The sequence below is a fragment of the Nicotiana tabacum genome, chromosome 12 (assembly GCF_000715075.1).
Source record: "Nicotiana tabacum cultivar K326 chromosome 12, ASM71507v2, whole genome shotgun sequence".
NCBI lineage: Eukaryota > Viridiplantae > Streptophyta > Magnoliopsida > Solanales > Solanaceae > Nicotiana > Nicotiana tabacum.
Genome location: NC_134091.1, coordinates 2,562,612 through 2,587,517, shown reverse-complemented (window position 1 = coordinate 2,587,517; position 24,906 = coordinate 2,562,612). Strand labels below are relative to the sequence as shown.

The 24,906-nt window shown below is 37.8% G+C and overlaps 1 protein-coding gene across 1 annotated transcript; it reads right to left on the bottom strand.

Annotated features, from left to right (window-relative positions):
• Positions 1–14,561: 14,561 nt before the first annotated feature.
• On the bottom strand, positions 14,562–16,457 carry LOC107819908 (uncharacterized). Its single transcript, XM_016646087.2, has 2 exons — positions 16,086–16,457; positions 14,562–15,180 (listed from the first exon to the last, which is right to left on the bottom strand). The coding sequence occupies exons 1-2, from the start codon at positions 16,329–16,331 to the stop codon at positions 14,800–14,802; spliced, it is 627 nt and encodes a 208-aa protein (XP_016501573.1). The 5' UTR covers positions 16,332–16,457; the 3' UTR covers positions 14,562–14,799.
• Positions 16,458–24,906: the final 8,449 nt, after the last annotated feature.

Below are 24,906 nucleotides of genomic sequence, written 5' to 3'. Positions count from 1 at the left end.
TTGCTCGAGCTTGAGCGGCTTCGGCGTCGGATCAGTAGAAGACCACAATTGCCTCAGCAGAGGCCTTGGCCGTCTCAGCCTCGGATTTGGCCACTACAAGTTCTGTGACCAGCCTCTCTCGATCGGAGGCAGCTGAACCCAACCCAGTCTGGAACTTCTCGATTTTCTTGGCTTGCACCAAGTTTTTCTCTTTCAAGCTTTGGAGTTGACTCTCAACTGTGGTTAGTTGAGCTTGAGCAGACTCCTTCTCTAAGGCAAGATGGTCCATTTTTTGCTTCTATGCCGTTGTTCCCGCCTTCATCGCATCTACTTCTTTACAAAGCTGCCCGATTATCTCGAGCTTCTGTTGGACCCGTGGGATCGAACTGTTAGCTGTCACTCCCGAACTGATGTCATAAACTTCTAAGATTTTTATTACCTACTCGGCCAGGTTACTTTGTTCTTTCTGAGCCGTAGCTAGCTCAGCTCGAAGGCCCTTGGCTTCTGCTTTGCTCACTGAGAAGCTTGAGGGCATTTTTCTCCTCGGTGAGCCTTTGAATTTCGGCCTCATGTCGGCTCAGTTCTCCTCGAGACCCAGAGAAAGATTCGTGATGAAGCACCGAGGCCCACACAAATAGAAGAAAAAGAATTAGGCAAGAAGAGAAAAACACAGGTATGGAAATTGGTATTGACAAAAGGAATTGGGGCTTACCTGATTCAAGGCCTGTTGGACCTTGTTAAAGAGACATGGTGCTCCCACCTCGTCCATCAGATCTTGGTCCTCCTCCGTGACTAGACTCCGAAGGTAACTAGACACCGCTACGAGGGCGATAAAAACTCGTGCATTCTCCGGGATCGAGATAATGATTGTTCTTTTGCACCCGGGATTGACACTAGGGGCCGAAAACTGACTAGTTAGTCTGAAACTCGAGGAAGTTTCGATCTCTTCCTCGATATATCTAAGTCACTCAGGCCAGCAATATCATCGACCCCAGCGAAATAACCATGGAAAGGGTCTTCCCCTCCATGGGCTCCTTCTATAGAAAGAGTATTCATGGCCCGAGCCTCCTGAATCATTTCCTTGGAGAATGAAGGAAGCGACGGGGAGTCTCCAATTTCTATTGCCCCAAATAGGTCTCTTGGGGCGTTCTCTCCATCTCGAGGAGCCTCGAGACCGGACTCCACAGACATTTTTACTGCTTTCTTACCCCGAGGTGAGGCACCTTCGGCTCTAGTCGGCCCAGGGACTCCAATTGAATCCCCCTCTTGGACCCTGTCAGATAGAGGCAGAATATTTCCAGCTTCGACTGATCTAGTGGCCTTTAGACCCTCGGTATTAGCTCCTTTGTAAGCCACCAGACCGAAATCATCCTTCTTTCCTTTTTCATCTTCTTTCTCCCTTAGGAGTTGGGCTGCCTCCACAGACAGAGGAATGGCATTCTTTTTTGGCTTACGAGCCACTCTCTTTTTTCGGCTCTTGCCTATCGGAAGTCGAGGCCCTTTTTCTCTTGCCCTCCTTAGGTGGCTTTGAGATGGGTAGAGGGGCTTTTTCACCGCCGGACGTGGGCCTCATGGTTGCATCTTTCCCAAGACCTGCAAAAAAGGGAAACCGAGTAAGCTCGGAGAGGCATTTTAGTAAATCATTAAGTACAAGAACGAGACTTGCCATGTTTTTTAGCCTCCCACCGGCCCTTTAACAGATCGTGCCATGCGCGCTCAACATATGTAGATGTCGAGACCAAGCTCCTAACCTAACTCTCGAGGTGAGGGACCGCACTCGACATCCAAGCAACAGCTACACCGAGAAAAAATGTCTATAAGGAAAAATGAATAAGTAAAAGTGACAAACAGAAGCTAATATTGGAATCATACTTACGTTTCATATTCCACCTCTCGAGAAACGACATGCTCTCAGCCGAAATTAGGTCTGAGGTCTTCACTCGGACGAACCAACCCATCCAACCTCGATCTTTGTCCTCATCTATGCTCGGGATAAGTGTCTTGGTAGCCCGGCGTTGAAGTTTTATTAGCCCACCTCGGTAGAGTCGGGGGCTATACAACCTTATAAGGTGATCGATGGTGAAAGGGAGACCGTTGATTTTGCTCACAAAGAATCGGAGCAATATTACAATCCTCCAGAAAGAGGGGTGGATTTGTCCGAGGATTACTTGGTACTTTCTGCATAAGTCCACGATGACTGGATCGAAGGGACCCAGCGTAATAGGGCCTGGTATCACTACTTCTTTGTTTTCCCAGTTACAGTCTTTCTTCACTTGTTTGAGGAATTCTCGGATATCGAGCATATGTATCTCGATACCAGCTCGCATTGACCGGGGACCGATGAGGTTTTCTCGATTTTAAAGTCAAAGCTAATAATACCCCCCCCCCCCCGGGAACACATTCCTCAGGGCGTGGCGCCACCGCTATTTTCTCGCTGGCCGGCCGAGATGAGGAGGCAATTTCTTTTTATGGAACATTTTTAAACGTTTTCGCCATTAGGCTTTGAAGTCAAAGTATAATGGAGATGATAATATTTGGTGTTTTAGAAGGAATTAACAATCAACAATGGAACTTAAAGATTTGAAGATGAAAAAATTGAGGGATGCAAAAAACTTTGAAGATTAGAGTAGAAGAGGTTGAAAGTAAAGTTTGAAAGAATGGAAAAGGAACCTATTTATGGGTTTCACGGCGACGGTTCAAAGACTGGTAGTGGCCGACCATCAACTGATGCACATTAAATGCCTGGGGAACTATACCGATGACACATTTCGTTCACCTCAGTCGCTTACGTCACAGTGCTAACGTCATGACAAATCAAGGAAAATATCGCAGTCTCAATTCATTTCTTGTCATCACACTCAAGAAATGAGGGGACTATCTGTATACGGTCGAAATCGGGATCACCCAATTTTGTTAATTAACCGAGACCAGAATGGTGGGTCGAGGATCAGCCCTGTGTTATATATGACCGAGACATGAAGGTGTGGTACCAAGCTCGGGATTTGAAGTACCGATCGAAATTGATACCAGTAAGGATCGAGACCAAACGAGATAGACATCAAGCGAGACCGAAGATAGCCCACTAACGAAAAGTCGAGATATCCGTGACCGGTCGAGGATCGTGGCGGAAATCTCGGCACAAATCAGATCAAGAACAGCTGTTTAGCCAATCATGAGATTTTCTTCTGAATTTAGAATTGTACCATAAGTAGAATTCCTCTACTATATAAAGGGGAGCTCTAATCATTTGTAATTATCTAATTCTCGCATATCAAAGCAATATAATACTCTTTTCACTCTTAAACTCTTTTGTTCTTCAGTTCCGTTCATATTTCTTAACTATATTCTCAGTCGGTTCGAGGGCGATCTAGCTCGAGAGCCAAGTTGCATTTTATACTGGTTTGCTTTATTTTACTGTCAAATTTCTAGCATTAACCATCATATTTATCAATTTGTGCTAGGTGAAATTACATATCCTTAAAACCACTTATCAGTTTAATTGTTATTCAATTTTAAGGGTAAATGGACATGTTAGGCAAAAAATTATATATATATATATATATTCTTATGGTTTGGGATTTCACAAATAAGTCGGAATATAAAAAATACCAACTAAAATATCAACAAACGTGACACTGACACATCGTGAGGAAAAGAAAAGAAACACTAATCAATGAATAGACATTACCTTATTTAGATTAAAAAAATTAAAACAAGGAACGTACGTTAATTGAAATCCAAGATAGAGAAATAGCTTTAATAACATGAAGATGAACTTTCTCGAGATAAAGAATATATGAAGTTAGAAATCATGACGATGAAAAAAGAAATTTTGTTGTCTTGAACAGTTTGTGGGATATAGCATTTTAAAAACTAAAAAAAAGGTCAATTAATAGGAGTAGAGAAAGTCCATCAAAGATGGAAAGAATTCCTATCAGAATTGAGACTCATTAGCAAATAGTTTTTTTTGGCAAACAAGGATTCTTCAAAAATCAAAATCGTAGTTAGTTACAATTATCTCCACCTTTAACTTGGTTCACTACACAAATATTTAAAGGCACAAAAATCGATTAATATTTTAAAATATTTTAATCGCTCAATATTTAATGTGAAATATTCGTACTTTTATAGATAGATAAATAGATAGATAGATAGATAGACAGATAAAGCGACGTACATATTGTATCATGAAATTTTGAGATTTGCCATGTCATAAATTGAGTAAAAACGATGGGTATAACATGGGTCAAAGTGGAAATAATAACATTCTTGTTTAAAAAGAAAACTAAGTGACTATAACAGCACCGAGTAAGAAAAGATAACATCGTGAGGTGCGGTGGAGTTTGGGTTGGAAGTGTAAATAGGCAAATATAATAGAAGCTTCAGCGAATAGAAGCTTACCCCATAATAGAAGCTTGAGAAAATAGCTTCGCGTCGGATTTTAAAGTACGCTCCGCAAAAGTTTCAGCGAGTTATGGTGCCTGTCAAGATTTGTGTCACAGTCATGATGTCGCGCCCATATTTTTCGCGAAAACGAGTTTCGACACGTGATAACTTTTTTAAACAAAGTGTTAAAAGAGAGAGTCGTCATCTAACGGGTTTGAGGTGAGTTAGGGCACCTATTTGCAAATAACTCAGGGTTAACCAGTTTGCGTCACCAAAGACCGGGTAAGGGATCAAATTACCTCGAAAATAAGTGTTAGGCACTCTTCGAGGTCCACAACTGTGGGTCCCGGCCGGACTCGAATTATATGAATTAGTCCAAAACAAGAGGGAAAGACAAGAAGTTGGGCGATTATTATAAAAAATCTACCAATAAACAAAATAATTGAGTTTAAGACAAGATAGGAGGGGGGTCCTAAGTTTTTTAGCCTAAAGGATCACCCCGTGCAACATAAATAATACTTCATAACTCTCTCGAGATGAGGTGTTACTCGTATTATTCAGCGGGCACAGACTATCATCTCCTGCTACCCGATTACTATCTTTAAGTTGTTACATAAGGCGCACTAATTGATTCTAAGCCGTACTTTATGGGTGCACTACCCGTCCCATGTCTATAGTCCAAGAGGCATCTGACCTCTATTTTGGGTGGTTCTAGACTTAACTTAGATTGCTCAAAATGAGAAAACTAGACGACATACAAAATAAGTTGGACTTCATGTAAAAGCAATTAAAGGCTCAAGTTAGCCTCCACACTTAGAAAACAAATGCACGCAAACAAATTAGGCATTTGACAGTTCCAGAACTGAGACGCGTTAAAGTCATTAAGCCCTGTAGATATGGTTTCTATGTGACTTAGGAATTCAAAAATGCAGTCAGTTTCATATGCAAGGTGCCATTTTAGATACAACTTCTGAGCGACTACACAATTGCCTAATGATTGCAAGTTGCAAGCAATTAAACCTATAGAAATGATATCTAGGTGATTTACGCAGTAGTTAGTAGTGATAGTCATGGAAGACATTCAGAATTACCTGGTTTGATCCTATAGACATGCTTTCTAATAGTAACAACGAAACAGTGTTAAAAGTTCAATATTAGCACTTAAAAGCGAGTGGGAATATCCTATAGGCAGGATTTCTACATTTAGCGATAGAAACTGGTTTTAGCTCCTATAGGCATGTCTCCTAAGTGAGTAATTATAACAACACATTAACCAATTAAAATCCTATAGGCATGATTTCTAAAATGCAGATTTGTAGAACATAAGCTATCATGACCCTATGGTCATAATGTCTAATGGATGTTGTAATGCAAATTAAAACATTGGTCACTTTATTTGACAAACATGTAGAAGCAGAACGAATTAAATACCTATAGGCAGGTTATCTAACACACACAGTAGCAGAACATGTTTGAGCAAATTAAATACCTATAGGCAGGATTTCTACCCGTTTGATGCAAATATTAAAATAAACCCATTTTCCCGATTTTACTAACTCCTCAATTTTTATTATAATATTATTTCACTGTAATTTATTTCACTCATTGGGTCTGTAATAATATTGTCTTTTCTTTATACCTCATTGTTCTTAGCTGACCTCGAGGTCCCTGGGGTAATCAAGCTCGAGGATCCTTCTACTTCAACAATGTCAACTTGGTCCACCAACTTTTCTTACTTAAGCTTAATATTACTTGTATAATCACTAGTATTAGAATATATCACATATCTTTAAAACCACAAACTATCTTTAATTGTTACTCACATTATTTGAGGTAAACAGTTTGGCGCCCATCGTGGGGCTAAAGATAATAGTAATTGTTTTAGTGTTAGTTTTCTGATAACACATGTTATTCTTTACACTTTTTCTTGTCAAAGATTCTTTGATTTCAGGCTTGAACATGTCTAGCACACCGAATGCAGAGGTACTTGGACAAACTTCAAGTGACATTGCACCGCTTCAAGGAGTGGGCGCTGGATCATGTACCTCTAGAGCAGAATATTGAGGCCAATGCACTTGCAAACTTGGGATCATCGGTTGAAGAAGATGATATTGTCCCGGGGATTTTCGTCCAACTATCGAAGTCAGTGGTCGAAGAAGGCCATGCAGAGATTAATTCAACAAGTTTAACGTGTGATTGGAGGAATAAGTACATCGACTACCTGAAGCACAGGAAGCTTGCCGCGGACCCAAAGGAGTCGAGAACACTTCGAACCAAAGCAGCTCAATTCTCACTCGATGAAAATGGAACGTTGTACAGAATAACCTTCGATGGACCACTGGCAGTGTGCTTGGGACCCGGGGATACCGATTACATACTACGAGAAATCCACGAGGGTACTTGTGGGAACCATTCTGGTGCGGACTCTCTGATTCGCAAGGTGATTAGAGCGGGGTACTATTGGTATACCATGGAAAAGGATACGAAGGAGTTCGTTCGAAAGTTTGACAAATGCCAAAAATTTACACCGATGATCCATCAACCCGGTGAACAACTCCATTCGGTCCTATCCTCGTGGCCATTTATGAAATAGGGGATGGACATCGTCGGCCCCCTACCAACGGCACCAGGTAAAGCTAAATTTTTTTTATGACTGACTACTTCTCAAAATGGGTAGAAGCATAGGCCTTCGAGAAAATCAGAGAAAAAGAAGTCATCGACTTCATATGGGACCACGTCATATGTCGATTCGGGATACCCGCCGAGATAGCATGTGACAATGGAAAGCAGTTCATCGGCAGCAAGGTAACAAAATTCCTCGAGGACCATAAAATCAAAAGGATTCTATCAACACCTTACCACCCAAGCGCAAACGGTTAGGTTGAGTCCACAAACAAAACTACAATTCAAAACTTAAAGAAAAGGTTAGATGATGCTAAGGGGAAATGGAGAGAAGTGTTGCCCGAGATGCTATGGGCATATCGAACAACTTCGAAGCCGAACACGGGGGAGACCCCATTTTTTTGGTATATGGATCCGAAGCATTGATCCCAGTTGAAGTCGGGGAACCTAGTGGTAGGTTTCAGCATGCCACCGAGGACTCAAATCACTAAGCCATGAACACTTCTCGCGAACTACTTGACAAAAAACGTGAGGCCGCATTGATTCGAATGGCCGCGCAAAAACAAAGGATCGAAAAGTATTACAACAGAAGGACGCACCTTTGATATTTTAGATTCGGGGACTTGGCCCTAAGAAAAGTCACCCTCAACACTCGAGACCCAAACAAAGGGAAGTTAGGCCCCAATTGGGAAGGACCGTACCGTTTAATCGGAATCGTAGGGAGGATCCTACAAACTTAGCACAATGGAAGGCGAGCAACTACCAAACAATTGGAATGTATCGATTCTCAAGCGATATTACTGCTGAGGTGTGACCTTCTCCCCTTTTCCATTTGTATTTAAAACTAACTCCTTGCAGATGTTCGATTGGAGATATTAAGGCATCTATCAGCTCGAAGGCCTTGGGTTTGAAAGCATGTGTTGCACTCTTTTTCCCTTAGATCGAGTTTTATCCAAAATGGGTTTTACCGGTAAGGTTTTTAACGAGGCAACACCTATATGCTACCTAAGGAACATTCAACAAAGTATTCAAGGCTTCTTTTCAATTAACCTCAAATATTGGGGGGCATCATGCTCGGAGGAAGCATCCTCGAAGAAAGCAATTTATGCCAAGGAGGTCCTCGATAGGGAATGTTATAATGGGCCAAACGGTCGAAAGAACCGTGTCCACATAGAACAGTCGAGCCCCCAGCGGCAAAATATGTACGCATTATTTGAAAAAGAATTTTTTATATATCTAAACACTTTGTGCCTCAAAGAAGTCTACTATTTTCACATTTAACGGCTTAAGGGCCAAAACCCCGAAAGCACCCAAACACTCGGGGGCGGTTATCAACTATCGACATTTTGAGTTATCGAACACTCAAACTTATAAGACCTCAAAGAGGCACACTCGAACTTATAAGACCTCAAAGAGGCACATTCGAGCTCACAAGACCTCGAAGAGGTATCCCCTCGATATTAAGGCTAAGGCCATCACACTCGGGGACTAAAGGCTACGGCCATATAAAAGACTATAGTCTTATGAAAAGGATACGGCCGAAATAATGCGGCTCAAGATGTCCACTTTCGCCATAAAACTAAAGGCCTTCATATATTTCGAAAAAACTGGTTAACTCAGGCTACCCTCGGCAAAAGCAAATTATAAGGGGCTTCAATAAAATCAGCCCTCGAATAATCTAAAGGCTTCGATAATACCAGCCTTCAGGAAAACCTTAAAAGTTATTCGATCATGCCTACACAAGCTAAATGACTAATAAGGTTCCGATAAGTCAAGCCTTCGAAAAACCCAACGGGTACAAAAGCACATGCTAAGGCATAACTAAACGACCTCGAGGTCCCTGGGTAATCAAGCTCGAGACTCTTTCTGCTTCAACAACATCAATTTGGTCCACCAACTTTTCTTATTTAAGCTTAATATTACTTGTATAATCACTAGTATTAGAATATATCATATATCTTTAAAACCACAAACTATCTTTAATTGTTACTCACATTTTTCGAGGTAAACAAAATAAGTACTAATGTGAGTGATGCTAATAATGTGAGTGGTGAGTGATGACTAGAGATGGCAAAATAGTTAAAATAAAATAGGTATCCACCCATATTATCCATTAAAAAATGGGTTGGATAAGGAACATTTTAAAAACGGGTCGAATATGGATAAGAACCATAATATCCACTTAGAAAATGGATAGTCAATAGATAACTAATGGGTTTAACTTTTACATTTGTGAAGCCTCAAATTGGGGACTCCTCAAGGTTGGGAGACTAGCAATTGGGGACTCCTCAAATTTAGCTGAAATGAGGGAAAAACTATATAGCCATTTTTAGAGACCTAAACAGCCCAATTTAAAGAGCCTAAGGGCCAACCTAAAAGAGCCTAAGGGCAAACATAAAAGAGCCTAAGGGCCAACCTAAAAGAGTCTAAGGGCCAACCTAAAAGACCTTAAGGGCCAATATTTAAAGAGCTTTAAGGCCGAAGCACACCATGCTCGGAGACCTTACCTAGCTCGGACTCAAAAGTCCTGAGCTAAAACTTAGCTCGAAGATCGAACATTAAGTAGTGACCTATTATCGATCGTTGATCAAAATACAAATATTTGAGGGTCTACTCTACCCCGAATTTGGTTCAACGCTCAGAGGTCAGAGCATCAAAAATTTAACAAACGCTGAAGAAAAATTGAAGGCAAACGACAAAGGAAGCTTCTTTTTATATATACAAAAAGATATTACACGGGGGTCATACAAAGCAAAATATACAAAAAGTTAGAAAAAATTATACCTCCTCCTACCTACTCCAGAGGGGCATTTCCCCCCAGACATGTCGTTTCCCCGGGACCAGCCTCTTCTCCGGGAGTAACTTCTTCGGCAACCCCCTCCTCTTCATCATCTTCGGCGTCATCATCATCATCGGAGGAAAGGACAAATTTGGTATCAGCCTCATCTGCCTTAGCTTGGTTTATCTCCTCGGAAAGATCAAAGCCCTTAGCATGAATCTCTTAGAGGATCTCCCTTCGAGATCGGCGTCGGACATAGTCATTGCTTTTTTTTTCTCGATCGGAAGCCTCTCTCAACTCCATCTGAGCATCGGCAACAACTTTCAAATAGATGGCCACCATCCTGCCGGCCTTGGCCTATATTACGCTGGCTTCGGCCCTGACTTCCACCACTTCGGCCTTGGCCTTCGCAAGACCAGCCTCGAGCTCAGCTATTTTGCTAGCTTGAACCCAGTTGCTCCCTTGAGCATTTCAAAGTTGGACCTCGAGGGCTGATACCTTCTCCAATGCATCATTTTTAGCCACAACAAGGGCATCTATCTTCGCTTTCCATTCATTGCACTCGGCTCGGATTTGATCAACCTCGCCCCGGAGCTGCCCGATCATATCTAGCTTCTACTGTAGTTGATACATTGAAGTATTAGCCTCCGAAGACGGGAGAGGTAGCCTGTATTTTTTTAGAATAGAGGTTACCTGCTTTTCTGGCTCACTCTCGTATTCATGAGCTTTGGTCAGCTCTGATAGGAGATGTTTCAGTTCTTCCTTCTTTTGGTCAAGGAGAAGCCTAAGTGTTTTCTCCTCACTTGAAGCCCTACGCAATTCGACGTCATAATGGCGCAATTCGGTCTTCAATTGTCAAAGGCCTATACAAATGAAAGGAACGATTAATTAGACAAGAGAAGAAAAGTATGGCAGTGGAGAAACATCAGGGCCGCTAAAACTACAATTAAACAAAGACGTTGAGCCTCCTCGAAGATTGAGCTCGCATCCGCTGGGTCGTCCTCATAGACCCCGGCAAAGTAACCTTGGAAGGGGTCATTTTCACTCGGGATTCCGCCGAGCTCGGACATCTTCACGTTCTGAGCATCCCTAATGGTATCCTCGGAGAATGCCAAAAACGACAAAGGTTGACCTTCTGTCATGCATGGCCTTGGTGAGATCACCCGAGGCATTCTATTTAGGCAAAGAAGCTTCGAAACTCGCTCCTTTTGGGGTATTTCCAGAAGTCTGAGAAACCGTTGTCGTATCAGATGGTGCAGGGCATTCATTCCCCTTTTCTTTTAAAGTTCCTTCTTTGAGGGTAGGGGCCCCGATCTCAGCAGGCTTGATAGCCTCAGAGGATTTCCCAGTTCGAGTCACAAGCGTCAAACCTTCCATCTCGTCACCATCATCATCCATGAATTGGTGGGCTGAGTCAACGTCCACACTGATAATAACGCTTCTGCTATGCCTCTGAGTAGGCTCTGTTTGGCTTTGGGTGTCCTCTCTCGTCGAAGACCTCTTCCTCTTATTGTCCTCCTTAGGCTTTGGAGCCGAAGATCCTGCTTTCTCCCCGAAAGGAGGCGGCCTCATCTCAAAGAACTCACTAATACCTGCGATAAAGGAATCAGGTCACATGAAGAAAGATATTCTTAATGAGGAAAGAAACATTATGGCATGTACCATGATGTTTCACTTCCCACTTGCCCTTCGACAAGTCCCGCCATTTGCGTTTGTCATATGGTGAAGTAGCAGCTAGTCTGCGAACCCAGTCCTTGAGGTCGAAGAGGGGAAAGGAATAATTATAAAAAGTTTAGAAAAGTTTATGGAAAAGAGTTAAAAGAATTCCACTCACGTTCGAAATTCCATTTCTCGGGGAACGGCAGGAATTTCTCGGGGATAATATCGACGGTCCTCACCTGGATGAACCGGCTCATCCAACCTCGATCCTTGCCTTCGTTGTTACTGACAAAGAAAGACTTAATTTTTCGGTGTTGGAGTTTGATTAAACCTCAGAAATGTTAAGGTCGATATAATCAAATGAGGTGGCTAAGGGTGAACTCGAGATCGGCCTTTTCATTGAAGAACCTCATCATTATTACGATCCGCCAAAAGGACGGATGAATCTGGCCCAGGGTTACTTGATATCTTTGGCAGAATTCGAGCACGAGTGGGTCGAGGGGACCCAATGTAAAGGGGTATGTATACACACTCAGGAATCCCTCTATGTAAGTTGTGATGTCCTCCCCTTGAGAAGGTATTTGCAGAACGACCTCCTCTCCCCACTTGCACTCCCTTCTCACAGCATCGAGATGACTTTCCTCAATTGACCTTATGTACCACGATGCATGCTCTCGACGGCCGACAACGTCGGGAGGGTTTTCGACTATAAAGTCCTTTTTAAAGGAAAATTTGCCCGATATGATCTCATGAAGAGCCGGCGATTTACCACCGGCCGGACGGGAAGTAGAAGTAGAGTTCTCTTCTTTCTGAGGAACAGACTTAGAAGTTTTAGCCATCAGTGCTTTAGGAAAATAAGGAAGAAATTGAGTGAACCAACAAGGTTTTGAGCCGATGCGACAGAGGAACTGGGGGTGAAAAGGAAAAGTATAGAAGAGAATAGGTATTGCAAGGTAAAAAAGTCCTTAATGAGAAGAAAAATCAAGTGTATATAGTGGAAGGCGGCGACGGTTCATTAGTAGTGATGGTCGACCGGCTCTGACGTGCATTTATTATTTTTGGGGAAAAGAACTAACGGGACGCTTCGGTTATTTCAACGCTTACGTCATAAGAGTGGTGCAATCATAAATGACTTCGGGAATCCAAATCGTTTCATATCATTTCATTCTAAAAAACGCGGGGACTATCTATATACGGTCTGAATCAAGGAACCCGATTTCCAAGTCTTAAACTGGGCTATGAGTTCGAGTCTGGATGACTCGAAATAGAGGTCAGACCCGGTTAGAGCACACACACCTCGAGGAAGCAGATTGAAGGCCTGGCTCGAGGGCAGTACAATCTAGAGGGCACTCAAGAAAGAGCAAAAATTTCTCAAGGACACGTGGGTCAGAGCATAAATTAAAGGATAAGATTTGTAGGAAATGGTACAGGTCTGTACTAGGTTACTGTACACTTGTACCAATAGAATTCTTTACTACAATTAGGAATGTATTATATTGGAGTTTTCTCCTCCTATATAAAGGGGACCCAAATCATTTTGTAAGATCATCTCACATTATTCACTGCAATAGAATATTCTACTCAGCTGTTTACCAATTGTTCTTCAGCTTTATTATCTTTTCTTTATACTTCATTGTTCTTAGCTGACCTCGAGGTCCCTGGGGTAATCAAGCTCGAGGCTCCTTCTGCTTCAACAATATCAATTTCGCCTACCAACTTTTCTTACTTAAGCTTAATATTACTTGTATAATCACTAGTATTAGAATTTATCACATATCTTTAAAACCACAAACTATCTTTAATTGTTACTCACATTTTTCGAGGTAAACAAAATAAGTACTAACGTGAGTGATGCTAATAATGTGAGTGGTGAGTGATGACTAGAGGTGGCAAAATGGCTAAAATAAAACAGGTATCCACCCATATTATCCATTAAAAATGGGTTGGATAATAAACATTTTAAAAACGGATCGAATATGGATAAGAACCACAATATTCACTTAGAAAATGGATAACCAATGAATAACTAATGGGTTTAACTTTTACATTTGTGAAGCCCCAAATTGGGGACTCCTCAAGGTTGGGAGACTAGCAATTCTCCCAAAAGTCTTCTTCTTTTTTCTTCTTCCAAATTTCTACCTTTACAATTGCTGGATTTAGCTATATTGACACCATAGTGCTCTCATATAATTGCAGAAACATGAATTGTTCTTGATGTATTGCATCTCTTACAATGAATATATACATATGAGTTTGCAACTTTGAGGCATAATAATCCGATCCGAAATCTAAAATATTGATCCGATCCAAATTTTAAAATTTGATCCGATCCGATATTAATTCGGATCAGATTTGGATTGTATTTTGTAGAATCCAAAATTCGAAATCCGAATCTGAAATATGCTAAATCCGATCCGATTCAGACCTATTTCAAAAATTTGAGTAGAATATAGTAGTACACTTTAAACTTTAGACCACACACACCCACGGTCTTAATTTCTTAACCTTCACACTTACAACTCATAGTCCTCCTTTGAAGACTTTTAGGATAGACATGTGATGCTTGAATTACAAGCCTATCGACCCTTTTAAGTGGCATCACCTACGGAGCGAATGAATAAAACCTATATATGTTAGGTCGTCATCACTGAAGTACTACATTTTAAGCGATAAATTTGATCTTCATTCACGGATCGATTACTCTCCTTTGAAGGTCGTCATCACTGAAGTACAACATTTTAAGCGGTAAATTTGATCTTCATTCACGGATTGATTACTCTCCTTTAAAGGTGAAGCCCGTTCGAAGGCAAGTTATGGTATCTAATTTTTGTTCTTATTTTGCATCATGTGAAGATGCAATCACAACTCCATTCATTTTAACCACATTAGTTGACAAATATTGCCGAGGGTCTTTCGAAAACTAACCTCTATACTTTTTCGGGTTGAGGTAAAATTTGCGTACACACCCATATCCCATTCGTGAAATTTTACGAAGTTGACAAACATTGTGGTACCATAATTCCTATTATTATTGGTACACTTTCTCCTGATAATAAAACACAAGGCCACCTTGCTGGCTTATCTTGTTTAATTATCCTAATGCTTTAACATAGGTAATTAAGGAAAACACAAAAGATAAGGTGAAAAGCAAAACCAACTGCATTTTACAAACGAAAGATCCACATCAAACTTTATACATAAGCACATGCTATATGCACTTACATATATGAATACAATACTATTATCCTTCAAACCCCAAAAAAGTGAAGGAAATGAAAGCTTAACCAAACAGCAGTAACACAATCATGACATACACAAAAACAAAAAAACAAAAAAGCGACAAATAAAAACATTCATTTTCATGCTGTAATAATCTAGTGAGATGCAGTTTCTTTCTCTTTTTCCTTTTCTTCTTCAGTCTTTGAGTGGTATCGTGGTAATTTCTCCTTAATCTTGTCCAAAAATCCCTTCTTCTCTTTTCCCTCAGCCTCGTGTTCCGCCGCAGCCGGTGGTGGAGGCGCCACTTCCTCCGTCTTCTTTTGGCCGCCAACTGGCAACTTCTCCTTAATCTTGTCTAGGAATCCTTTTTTCTCCTCTGCTTCTTCGTATTTCTCCACTGGAACAGCTGTGTCCTCTGCCTTCTCATCTTCCTTGTGTTCTCCAGATATTTTCTCCTTGATCTTATCCTTCAAACCCTTCTTTTTCTTCTTCTTGATTTTCTGTCCGTCCTCTCCTATTTCTTCCTCTTCATCACTCTGCAAGATCATCACAATTAACATAAGCTTCATCCAACTATAAAAAGAGTTTTTGTTGTACACAAACAGCAAGGTTACAAAGTTCGAGTCGTGAAAACAGCCGCTGATGCTTTTCTATATGATGAGGCTATTCATGTAAACATGATCAAAATATATATATATATACACCATCGATGTAATTAGTTTTTCATACTGTCAAGTCATTCGAAGAATATCTAGAAGTAAATTTTGAAAACGAGACATGTTACTTGATACAATAAGGTAAATATGACCTGATCGTGTAAAAAAATTTAAGCCCTCGTTTGGCCATACATTTTGGCAAGTTTTTTTCATTTTTTTTTTAAAACATTGTTTGTCCACAAATTAGTGATCTGTTTTTGAAAAATTTCTGAAAATATTTTTTAAGTTTCCAAAATCTAGTTTATGGTAGATTTTGGATGAAAATCAGTTCCTACTCACAAAACTTCAAATGTTTTTCAAATAAAATGTATGTCCAAACTAATTTCAACTTCCAAAAATTATTTTCCAAAACTACTTCAAAAATATTTTTTCAAGTTTCAACTCAATCTATGTCCAAAGGCTAGGCGGATGTAGAGTATAGCTTCTGGATCCGAGAAGCCAGTAATTTTTGCATAGATTCAGTATTTTTATTAAAAAATTCATTAAATATCAATAAATATATAAGCGTGAATTCAGTTATTATTGTATATTAATTTAAAATTATAATAGGAACTCATAAACTTTCAATCCTGGATGTGACTCTGTTAATAATTACCATAAAATAAAGTAAGAATAGGTACAATTAAGTAAAACATGCATCTATGAAACATAATTATTTTATATTTATTGATTTGATGTAAATAAATGAGTACCGATAAATTTTACCCATGATCGAAAATACTTACGGAGCTGCTAGAGCTGCTACTTGATCGATGAAGTTTCTTCTCTTCTTTCTTCTCTTCCTCCTTGTATTCTGCAACTTCTTCAGATACTTTTACTTTTTCATCAAACTCAGAGGAAATAGCCTGTTCTTCTTGGGCATGAGTTGGCTTTTCCTCTTCCTTTTTTCCTATGAAATCAAACAAACCTCGATCTGTAGCCTCTACGTTTGCGCTACCCTCTTCAACCTTCTTTTCGTATTGATCAGCCATTTTTTTTTCCAATCAAAAAACAAAGATAAACTTGTTGCTAAGAACAAAGCAAAGAATGATCACTCTTTGAGCTAAAGTAAAAGTTGGAAACTTTTGTATATATTGAATTGGAAGTGTTAGAAACTAGAGACTTAGTGCGCCTTTTATAGCAATCATAACGCGGACGTTACGCGATTGAGATAAGATAATTATTATAATAAATAATTATAATAAATAATTATAATTATAATAAATAATAATAATATAAGAAAAGCAGTCCAAAGGACTCATAATATATTCAGTAAATACTAATCAAGTACACCAAGTGTAACCGACATCAACGTGGCCTCTTTTGTTCTGTCTACAATTATGTACTGTTTCGTAACTCCAAGAGTATATTAATTTATATTCACCTTATTATAGTGACGTGGCAAAATATTACTGGATTTAGTGGGTATTCAAATTTAGCTGGTGAAGAATATATAGTCCGTCTACTTGCATTAGGTAGGGGTAAGGTCTGCGTACAGACTATCCTCCCCAGACCCCACATATTGAGATCAAATTGGGTTTGTTGTTGTTGTAAAAAGATATAATCCGTAAACGTCCAGATTCGACAGTTTATTAACCACTCGATAAGTTTGGACTAATAGGAGCTGCCTAAGTCCTGAAATTCACTCATAAATTTTTAATTTAATTATTTTAAATATTTATTATAAATTAAAAAAAAAGTTTTGTTAGTAGGATTTAGCAATTTAGAATTTTCACATAAGAAATAAATAAATTAAAATAATGTTGAGTTGTGCGAATGAATTAAGGGGACTACCTTCTATGTTTAAGTATTTCTCAATGGATAATAACGTAACTAATGTCACGAGAAACAGATAAAAAGACTTTATGTAAGGAGTGCAATGAAGAAACTACGATTTGATGCAAATAATAAATTGAAGGAGTGAAGTTTATACTAGTCTCTATTTACTTTATATATATATATATATATATATATATATATATATAAAATATACTTATAACAGTTACGTTTATTGTTTGATTGTAAAAAAATAGATTGATTCGTTCTGCTATAAGTACCTACATATTCTGTTGAGTATGATTCTATCTTTTCGAGGTTGAAGGCGTAATCACATCTAGTAAATAAAATCCATATTATAGCCAATTGTTAGGCTCAAATTAATTTATCCCTTTTAACTCAAGCAAATATCGAGCAAATTATGTTTCAACTAATTTTATTGATATCAATTGGTTTTAATCAATCGAAATAACGTACCAAACTGCTCATTTGACACATCTTCATCTTTGTATTCTTGTGTAGTCTAGAATTCTCACGGAATAAGGAGAGCAGTTTGCTTACTCCACACAACGCAGTTGAATGCTTGAATTAAAGAATATAGTAAAGTAGAAATGTGTAGAGAGAGACAAGCTGTATTGTGACGGCGAAGGTTACCAATAATATCAATACACGTAGGATGACAGCGTGTGAGGTTGTCCTTGTGGGACCAGATAGTGTTAGGCCTCGTTTGGTTAACTTTTGGAACAAGGGCGTCGGTATTGGTGTGGGGTACAAAAACATGACACGTGGCGATATGATTGGGGTCAAGGAAACTTCGAGATCCCAAGTTAGAAGAGAGTAATTGCACACCTAAAATAATTTTATGAAATACTTGTCATATTATTATGCTATTAATCTTTACTAAATCTTTGATATATTTATTAAAAATATAACATATACTCTAAGACTCTTTATTCCAAAAATAATTTTAAAAATAAAAAATTAATTTCTTATCGATATTTGAAAAAATCAAATATTATAGACCATTAAAAAAAGATAAAAAAATTAATTAAAATATACCAAAAAAATATCGAATAACTCTATCCGTCAAAGTTTAAATAGATATAAAAATTAGCTAAATTGTGAACTTGATATTCCATAGTTACCGACTATAATGACCACTAGGAGTGGCAAACGGACGGGTCAGGTTGGATATGATTCTGGTCGAAAACGGGTAATGAAAAAACGGATAATTATACGACCCGACCCATATTAATACAGATAAAAAACGGGTTAACCGGTGGATAATATAGGTTACTCATATTATCCATGACTTGTATATGATCATTTTTTGGAGAATTCTTAGTCTCTCTAACTTGAGAACCCTCAATTTGAGGCTTTACAAATGTAAAAGCTACACTCATTGGTTATCCATTGGTTAACTATTTTCTAAATGGATAATATGTTTCTTATCTATATTTGACCCATTTTTAAAAAGCTTATTACCCAACCCATTTTTTAGTGAATAAAATTAGATATTTTTATGTGCATGAATTAATGTCATCATTTCTTGTGGGCTCCGATCTTCATTCATGGATCCTTGTCCCTTTTCTTATGGAGTTTAATTTTAAGTTGTACTTAAATGAGGAAATATATAAAATATTTAATTTAAATAAGGTGGACCAGAAAAAGGACAAGTGGTCGGTTTGACGTTTCGTATTTCTCTTTGAAACGAACGAAGGTTACAAAAAAACTTTTTGAATTTTGAGATGAAACGTATCTATTAAAGTATGGAATGGTGTTCAAATTTAAAAAAAATGAAAAAAATTTTTGATAAAAGGTATTTAATATGTGTTATTCCCTCCGTTTCAATTTATGTGAACTCATTTGACTGGGCACGTTGTTTAAGAAAAGAGAGAAAACTTTTGATCTTGTGGTGTAAAATGAGGCACATATATTTTGTATGACTATAAATCATTATGTAAAGGTAAATTGTTTCCAAATAAGGAAAGACGTCATTCTTTTTGGTACGGACTAAAAAGGAAATAGGTTCACATAAATTAAAACGAAAGAAGTATATATCTCTAAAATGTAATATTTTATCCGTATACACAATATAATTTATGACAAAGGGTGATCAATGGGTGGCTTCGCCACTGATGGTAGGGTGTGCTGTTTGATTTGCCTTTATTTTGCTTTCGGTAACGCTTTCAGGTTCATAATAATGGATTCCCCCCCCCCCCCCACCCCCCACACATTTTTTCTTACTTTTCTTTCGCTAGATATTTTTTCCTTTTGCTTTAAATTCTTTAGTTTGTGGTAGGGTGAAGTGAAACCACGAATATTGTGTGAGAAGATTAAAAGGAAAATCTTTGGTGGAATTAAAAATATGTAAAATAATTTTTAAGTCTAATATGGTAATTATAAAAGCTTATTCACCTCTCAAGGCGGAGCTAGAATTTCAAGTTTATGGGTTTAATTTTTTAAAATTTTAAAGTTACTGAGTTCTAAATTATTGATTTATAATTAATTAATGAAATTTTTAAGACAAATATAATGTTTGAACCAAGGCTAATGGGTTCGCCGAACCTGTAGCCAGAATGCTGGCTCCGCCCCTGCTCTCAATATTTACGTCAAACTGATAAAAACAAAGCAAATATCTTGCAATTTTTGTTACTTAATCACGACTGTGATACATATTTTTAGTTTGTAAATTAAAAAGGTTAAATTGTTTAATTCAATATATACATTAAATGCGAATATGTATCTTTTTGGCACTAATCACGGCTGGCGTTTCTATTTCTTAGTAATGAAGTAGTATGGTCGACTACTCGAGTTATTTGTTGAGCAAAATGTCAAATACTCTCCACCTTTCGGGGAGTTTAATGTGATTCCTGTGTACGATTTTTTTTTTTAAAGAGAAAAACTTTGTTCGGTTTGTTTGTAGTTTGTCCCTTGAATTTTACCTTCCTTTTCTTTATTTTACTTTTACTCAGGAGTGACAGACGTGTTGGTCGGGTCGGATATGGTTCGGATCGAAATAGGTAATGAAAAAAACGGATAAATTATCCGACCCAATTCATATTTTATACGGATAAAAACTGGGTTAACCAGCAGATAATATGGATAACCATATTATCCATGACTTATTGTATATGACTATTTTGAGAGAATTCTTAGCTAGCGTTTGGCCACATATTCTCAAATTTATTTTGAAAATTCTGATTTGGTGAAATTTGGTTTGAAGATGAAATGTGTTTGTATATACGTTTTCAAAACATATTTCCCAAATATATTTTGGAAAAACGTATGTATTATTAGGGATTTAGCCCAAAACCAGCTATTGAGCTGGTTTTGGGATTTGAGATTTTGCCAAAATATAGGCAAAATTTATGGCCAAACATGTGTTTGCCAAATAAAACCCTAGTTTATTTTGGCAAAATCTATGACCAAACGGGTCCTTAGTCTTCCTAACTTGAGGAACCCCCAATTTGAAGCTTTATAAATGTAAAAGTTAGATCCATTGGTTATCCATTTTATAAATGGATAATATGATTTTTATCCATATTTGACTCGTTTTTAAAAGTTTATTATCCAACCCATTTTTTAACGGATAATATGAATGATTTTCTTTTAACTATTTTGTCACCCCTACTATTACCTGTCAAAGAACCTGCTTTACTTTTCACCATCATTCATTTCTGAACCACGTAAGCAAATTTTCGACAAGATGTACTGATGTACCCCTACAATTTAAAGTCAGGTTAATTTACCTTTCTCTTACTTTTTTAACCTTCCTTCACCCTAAACTATAGACTGTAACTTAATTACAACTTTTACTTTATTAATAAGAATTTGATAGTTATCTTGGAATTTTCTTCCTCATTTCGTATTCTCTTATTTAAAAAGAAAAATGAAAAGAATAAGAGACAGATATATTGAACGACAAGAAATAATTACCTGTATGTAAATGCAACAAAGGGTTATGATTCTAACAAGTTTTCACTAGGAATATAATGTTGTCGACACCTCAAAAACTTCGCTATCAAGATATTGTTACTTGGCATCTTTGATTGTTGCTTTGCCATTTTCATACAAGTGTGGCCATTTTATGAACAGAGTCAATCACATTCATGAAAGAAAACTCTTCTTTGAGTAAAATACTATTCCTCTTTCATCTAAATCAGTACGTTATGTTCGAAATTCTAGCTCTTTTACGTTATAACAACAATAACAAACTCAGTTTGATCTAGTGGCGAAGCCATATGGTTATAAGTGTGGTCAGTTGGCCACCCTTTGTTGAAAAATTGCACTGCGTACATAGATAAAATATTACGTTTTAGAAGTATACAACACATATTGAACACCCTACATCGTATATTTTTTTCACTTTTTTTAAATTTGAACACCCTTGGAAAAATTCCTAGCTTTGCCACTGGTTTGATCCCAACATGTGGGGTCTGAGAAGGATAGTCTGTACGCAGACCATATCCCTACCTAATGCAGGTAGAGAAACTGTTTCCAATAGAACCATGGCTCAGGAAGGGCAAGAAGAAGAGGGAAGCAAGAAAGGAAGAAAGATGGAAGAGAAAAAAAGGGAGAAATAAAGGATAAATAACATCAAATAATTAATAGCAACAAGGAATAGAATACCTGAGGCGAACAAAATCACATATCGTAATAAAAAATCTAAGAATATGAAGGGACATGCACGCTACTAAGCCTATCGATGAACACTATAAACTACCTACTAACCTTCTACCTTAATCCTCGACCTCCAGACCTTTCTATCAAGGGCCATGTCTTCAGCGAGCTGAAGCAGCGCCATGTCCTGCCTAATCGCTTCTCCCCAGTACTTCTTAAGTCTACCTCGACCCCTTCTCAAACTCTCCATGGCCAACTTCTCACACCTCCTGACAGGGGCATCAATGCTTTTTCTCCTAACATGTCCGAACCATCTCAGCCGCAACTCCCACATCTTGTCCTCCACTGAGGCTACTCCAACTCTGTCCCGGATAGCTTCATTCCTAATCCCATCTCGCCTGGTATACCACACATCCATCTCAATATCCTCAGCTCTTTTACGTTATTGAATCTTAAATTAATAATTTATATATTTAATAAAAATTCTTACAATAAAGACTGAATTTGTAACCTGAACTCTAGCTGCTCTACTAACTAGTCCTTTTAGAACGCCAAAGAAATTATAGACTTCGATGAGGTCTTTCATGTTTGCCACTAGTGTACTAATTCAACCAAATTATTCGTATCCAATTATTCAATCTGCCTGATTGCCTTTTTTTCTTTCCCTTTTCCCATGGGGGAATATATTAAAGACTATAATACCCGAAAAAAAAGGTATATTCGTCCTAGTATTCCATCCACATTCTCGAAATGTTGTATGATTTGACAAATAACAGTCTTCGTGAGAATAAATTGGTGTCACAAAAGGTTATAACAAGGTCATAACGTTACGAGTTGAATTGTGTGGTCTCTTGCGGAGGCGAATCTGAAAAGATCACGTGAGTTCAACTAAACTCATTTTTTTCGAATTATATATATAAATATAATAAGATAATGAAAAACTTTCTAAAGTAGATAGATTATGAAAAATTAAGATAAAATTCACAAATACTCACTTTTCAGTTTATGTATTTGAAAGATAGCCATTTTCATGGAACTTCAAATATTACAAATGAATCTCCATGACATTGTCATAGAGTTTCAACTGCAAATTTGAAATTGTATCGCAATGACTATTTTTCAGTTACAAGGCTAAAAAGTGACTAAACAGCGCTATTACTATAAAAGATTACAAGGACAGAGAAGCGCATAAAAGGAGAGCAGGCCTACTCAAGGGCTATGGTTGGCCCGGCTAACACTCAATATCAACCAGGTGAAGTACACCAATGGCCCTCAAAGTAGGTGAACTGAATATCTTTTCCCACTTACCCCATCGGCAGAGGAACAAGTTTAACAAGTAGCTTGCCGGAGCCTTTACCAATAGCGGAAAAGCCATGGGACAATGTCACCATGGATTTCATCACGTGTCTGCCAAACTTGGAGGGCTTTGGCACAATCATGGTAGTGGTCGATCGGTTTTCAAAATATGCGACTTTTACTGCCACCACCGCTAATTGCAAAGTTAAGGAGGCAGCACGTTTGTTTCTCAGAGACGTGGTAAAACATTGGGGCATCCCGAAACACATCATAAGCGATCGTGATCCCCGTTTTACCGGTGCTTTTTGGAAAGAGCTGTTCAACTTGTTGGGATCGAAGTTACACTTCTCCACCAGTTTTCATCCACAAACGGATGGCCAAACGGAGAGAATCAATGCTCTCTTGGAGCTATATTTGCCATCGTTTGTTTCATGAAAAATACTTTTAAATTTTAAATCTTGAAATTCTGCCCATGAGATAAGTGGTGATTAAGATCATCTCAAAAAGTGTCATATTTCTGCAAATTTTTTAGAGAAATTTTCATAAAGCACTATCTTTTTGTAGTAATTAGTCATCTATAGATACCATTTGCTATATTACGGATTATAGATACTTTTTGTGTGGTTATAAGGTGTATTTGATGTATTTAAGCTATTGTATTCATGAATACAGTAGCAAAAATAGACGTGAATCAGGGAAGTCCAGCTAATCAGTTGTTGTATTCGAGTGTATTCGACTGTATTCATGGAGTGAACATGAAATTACAGCTGGACAGATTATTATATTCAACTGTATTCGACTGTATTCACGACGTGAAATAGGGGATTACACTGTTTTTAAAACGGAAAGTGAATCAATTAACATAATAGACTCCTAATATAACTCAACAAACTCAATTATAACACACAAATTTTGTATTTTCAGTTATAAAAAAGATTCTCAACCGAAAAATACCCCAAAACATAGCAATCTTCAGAGAAATTATATAATACATCTGAATACATAAATTATATTAATTAAAAAAACATATGAATACATTCATGACATATAGCGAGACAATGAATATAATAAAATACATATAATACAGCGGGATACATTGAAATACAATGAAAAAAAGACAGTGAATACAATGAAATACATGGAATACAACGAGATACATTGAATTACAATGGAAAAAAAGACAATGAATACAATAAAATACATGAAAATACATTGAAATATATTAACAAAAAATCAAGTTGCTCAACCCCAAACTCCGTCGTCTTTGTTAAAAAACAAACCCTAATTTTCGGTGAATCCACCGTTCACCGGAAGCCGGTAGTGAAAACACGACCCAATGGAGATTGTGGAGAGTGTGAGGATCTGTATGGCAAAGGCTGTTGATAAGGCTACTGCTGATAGACATAATGTGGATAGTGGACTCAAAGCTATTGGGCTTACAAATCAAAAGAGAGATCCTTGTTGTGTGGAGCAAATCCACAAGGCTACCTCATTTTTCCGTTTCTTGATTTTGAACCAAATCCGTTCTGAGAGATCACTATTGCGAGAGATCAATTTCCAACTTTTTTTTCGTTTCTTGATTTTGAACCAAATCCAACTTCATTTTCCGATTAGAATCAGTATCTGTTTTTTCCCTTTAATGCATACACATTTATTGAGAGAGAGGAGATAACCATGGAGAAATAATGGCGTTGAGAGAGAGAGGGTGGAGAAAAATTTGAAAGAATGAGAGAGAAAAATAATATAAAGAGTATTTTATGACTTAAGAGTAGGAGGTAACTATAAATAGATATTTGGCTATAAAAATCAAAAGGTATCTATAGAATATAATTTTTTAAAAGGGTATTTATTTAAAATAAATAAAGTATCAAC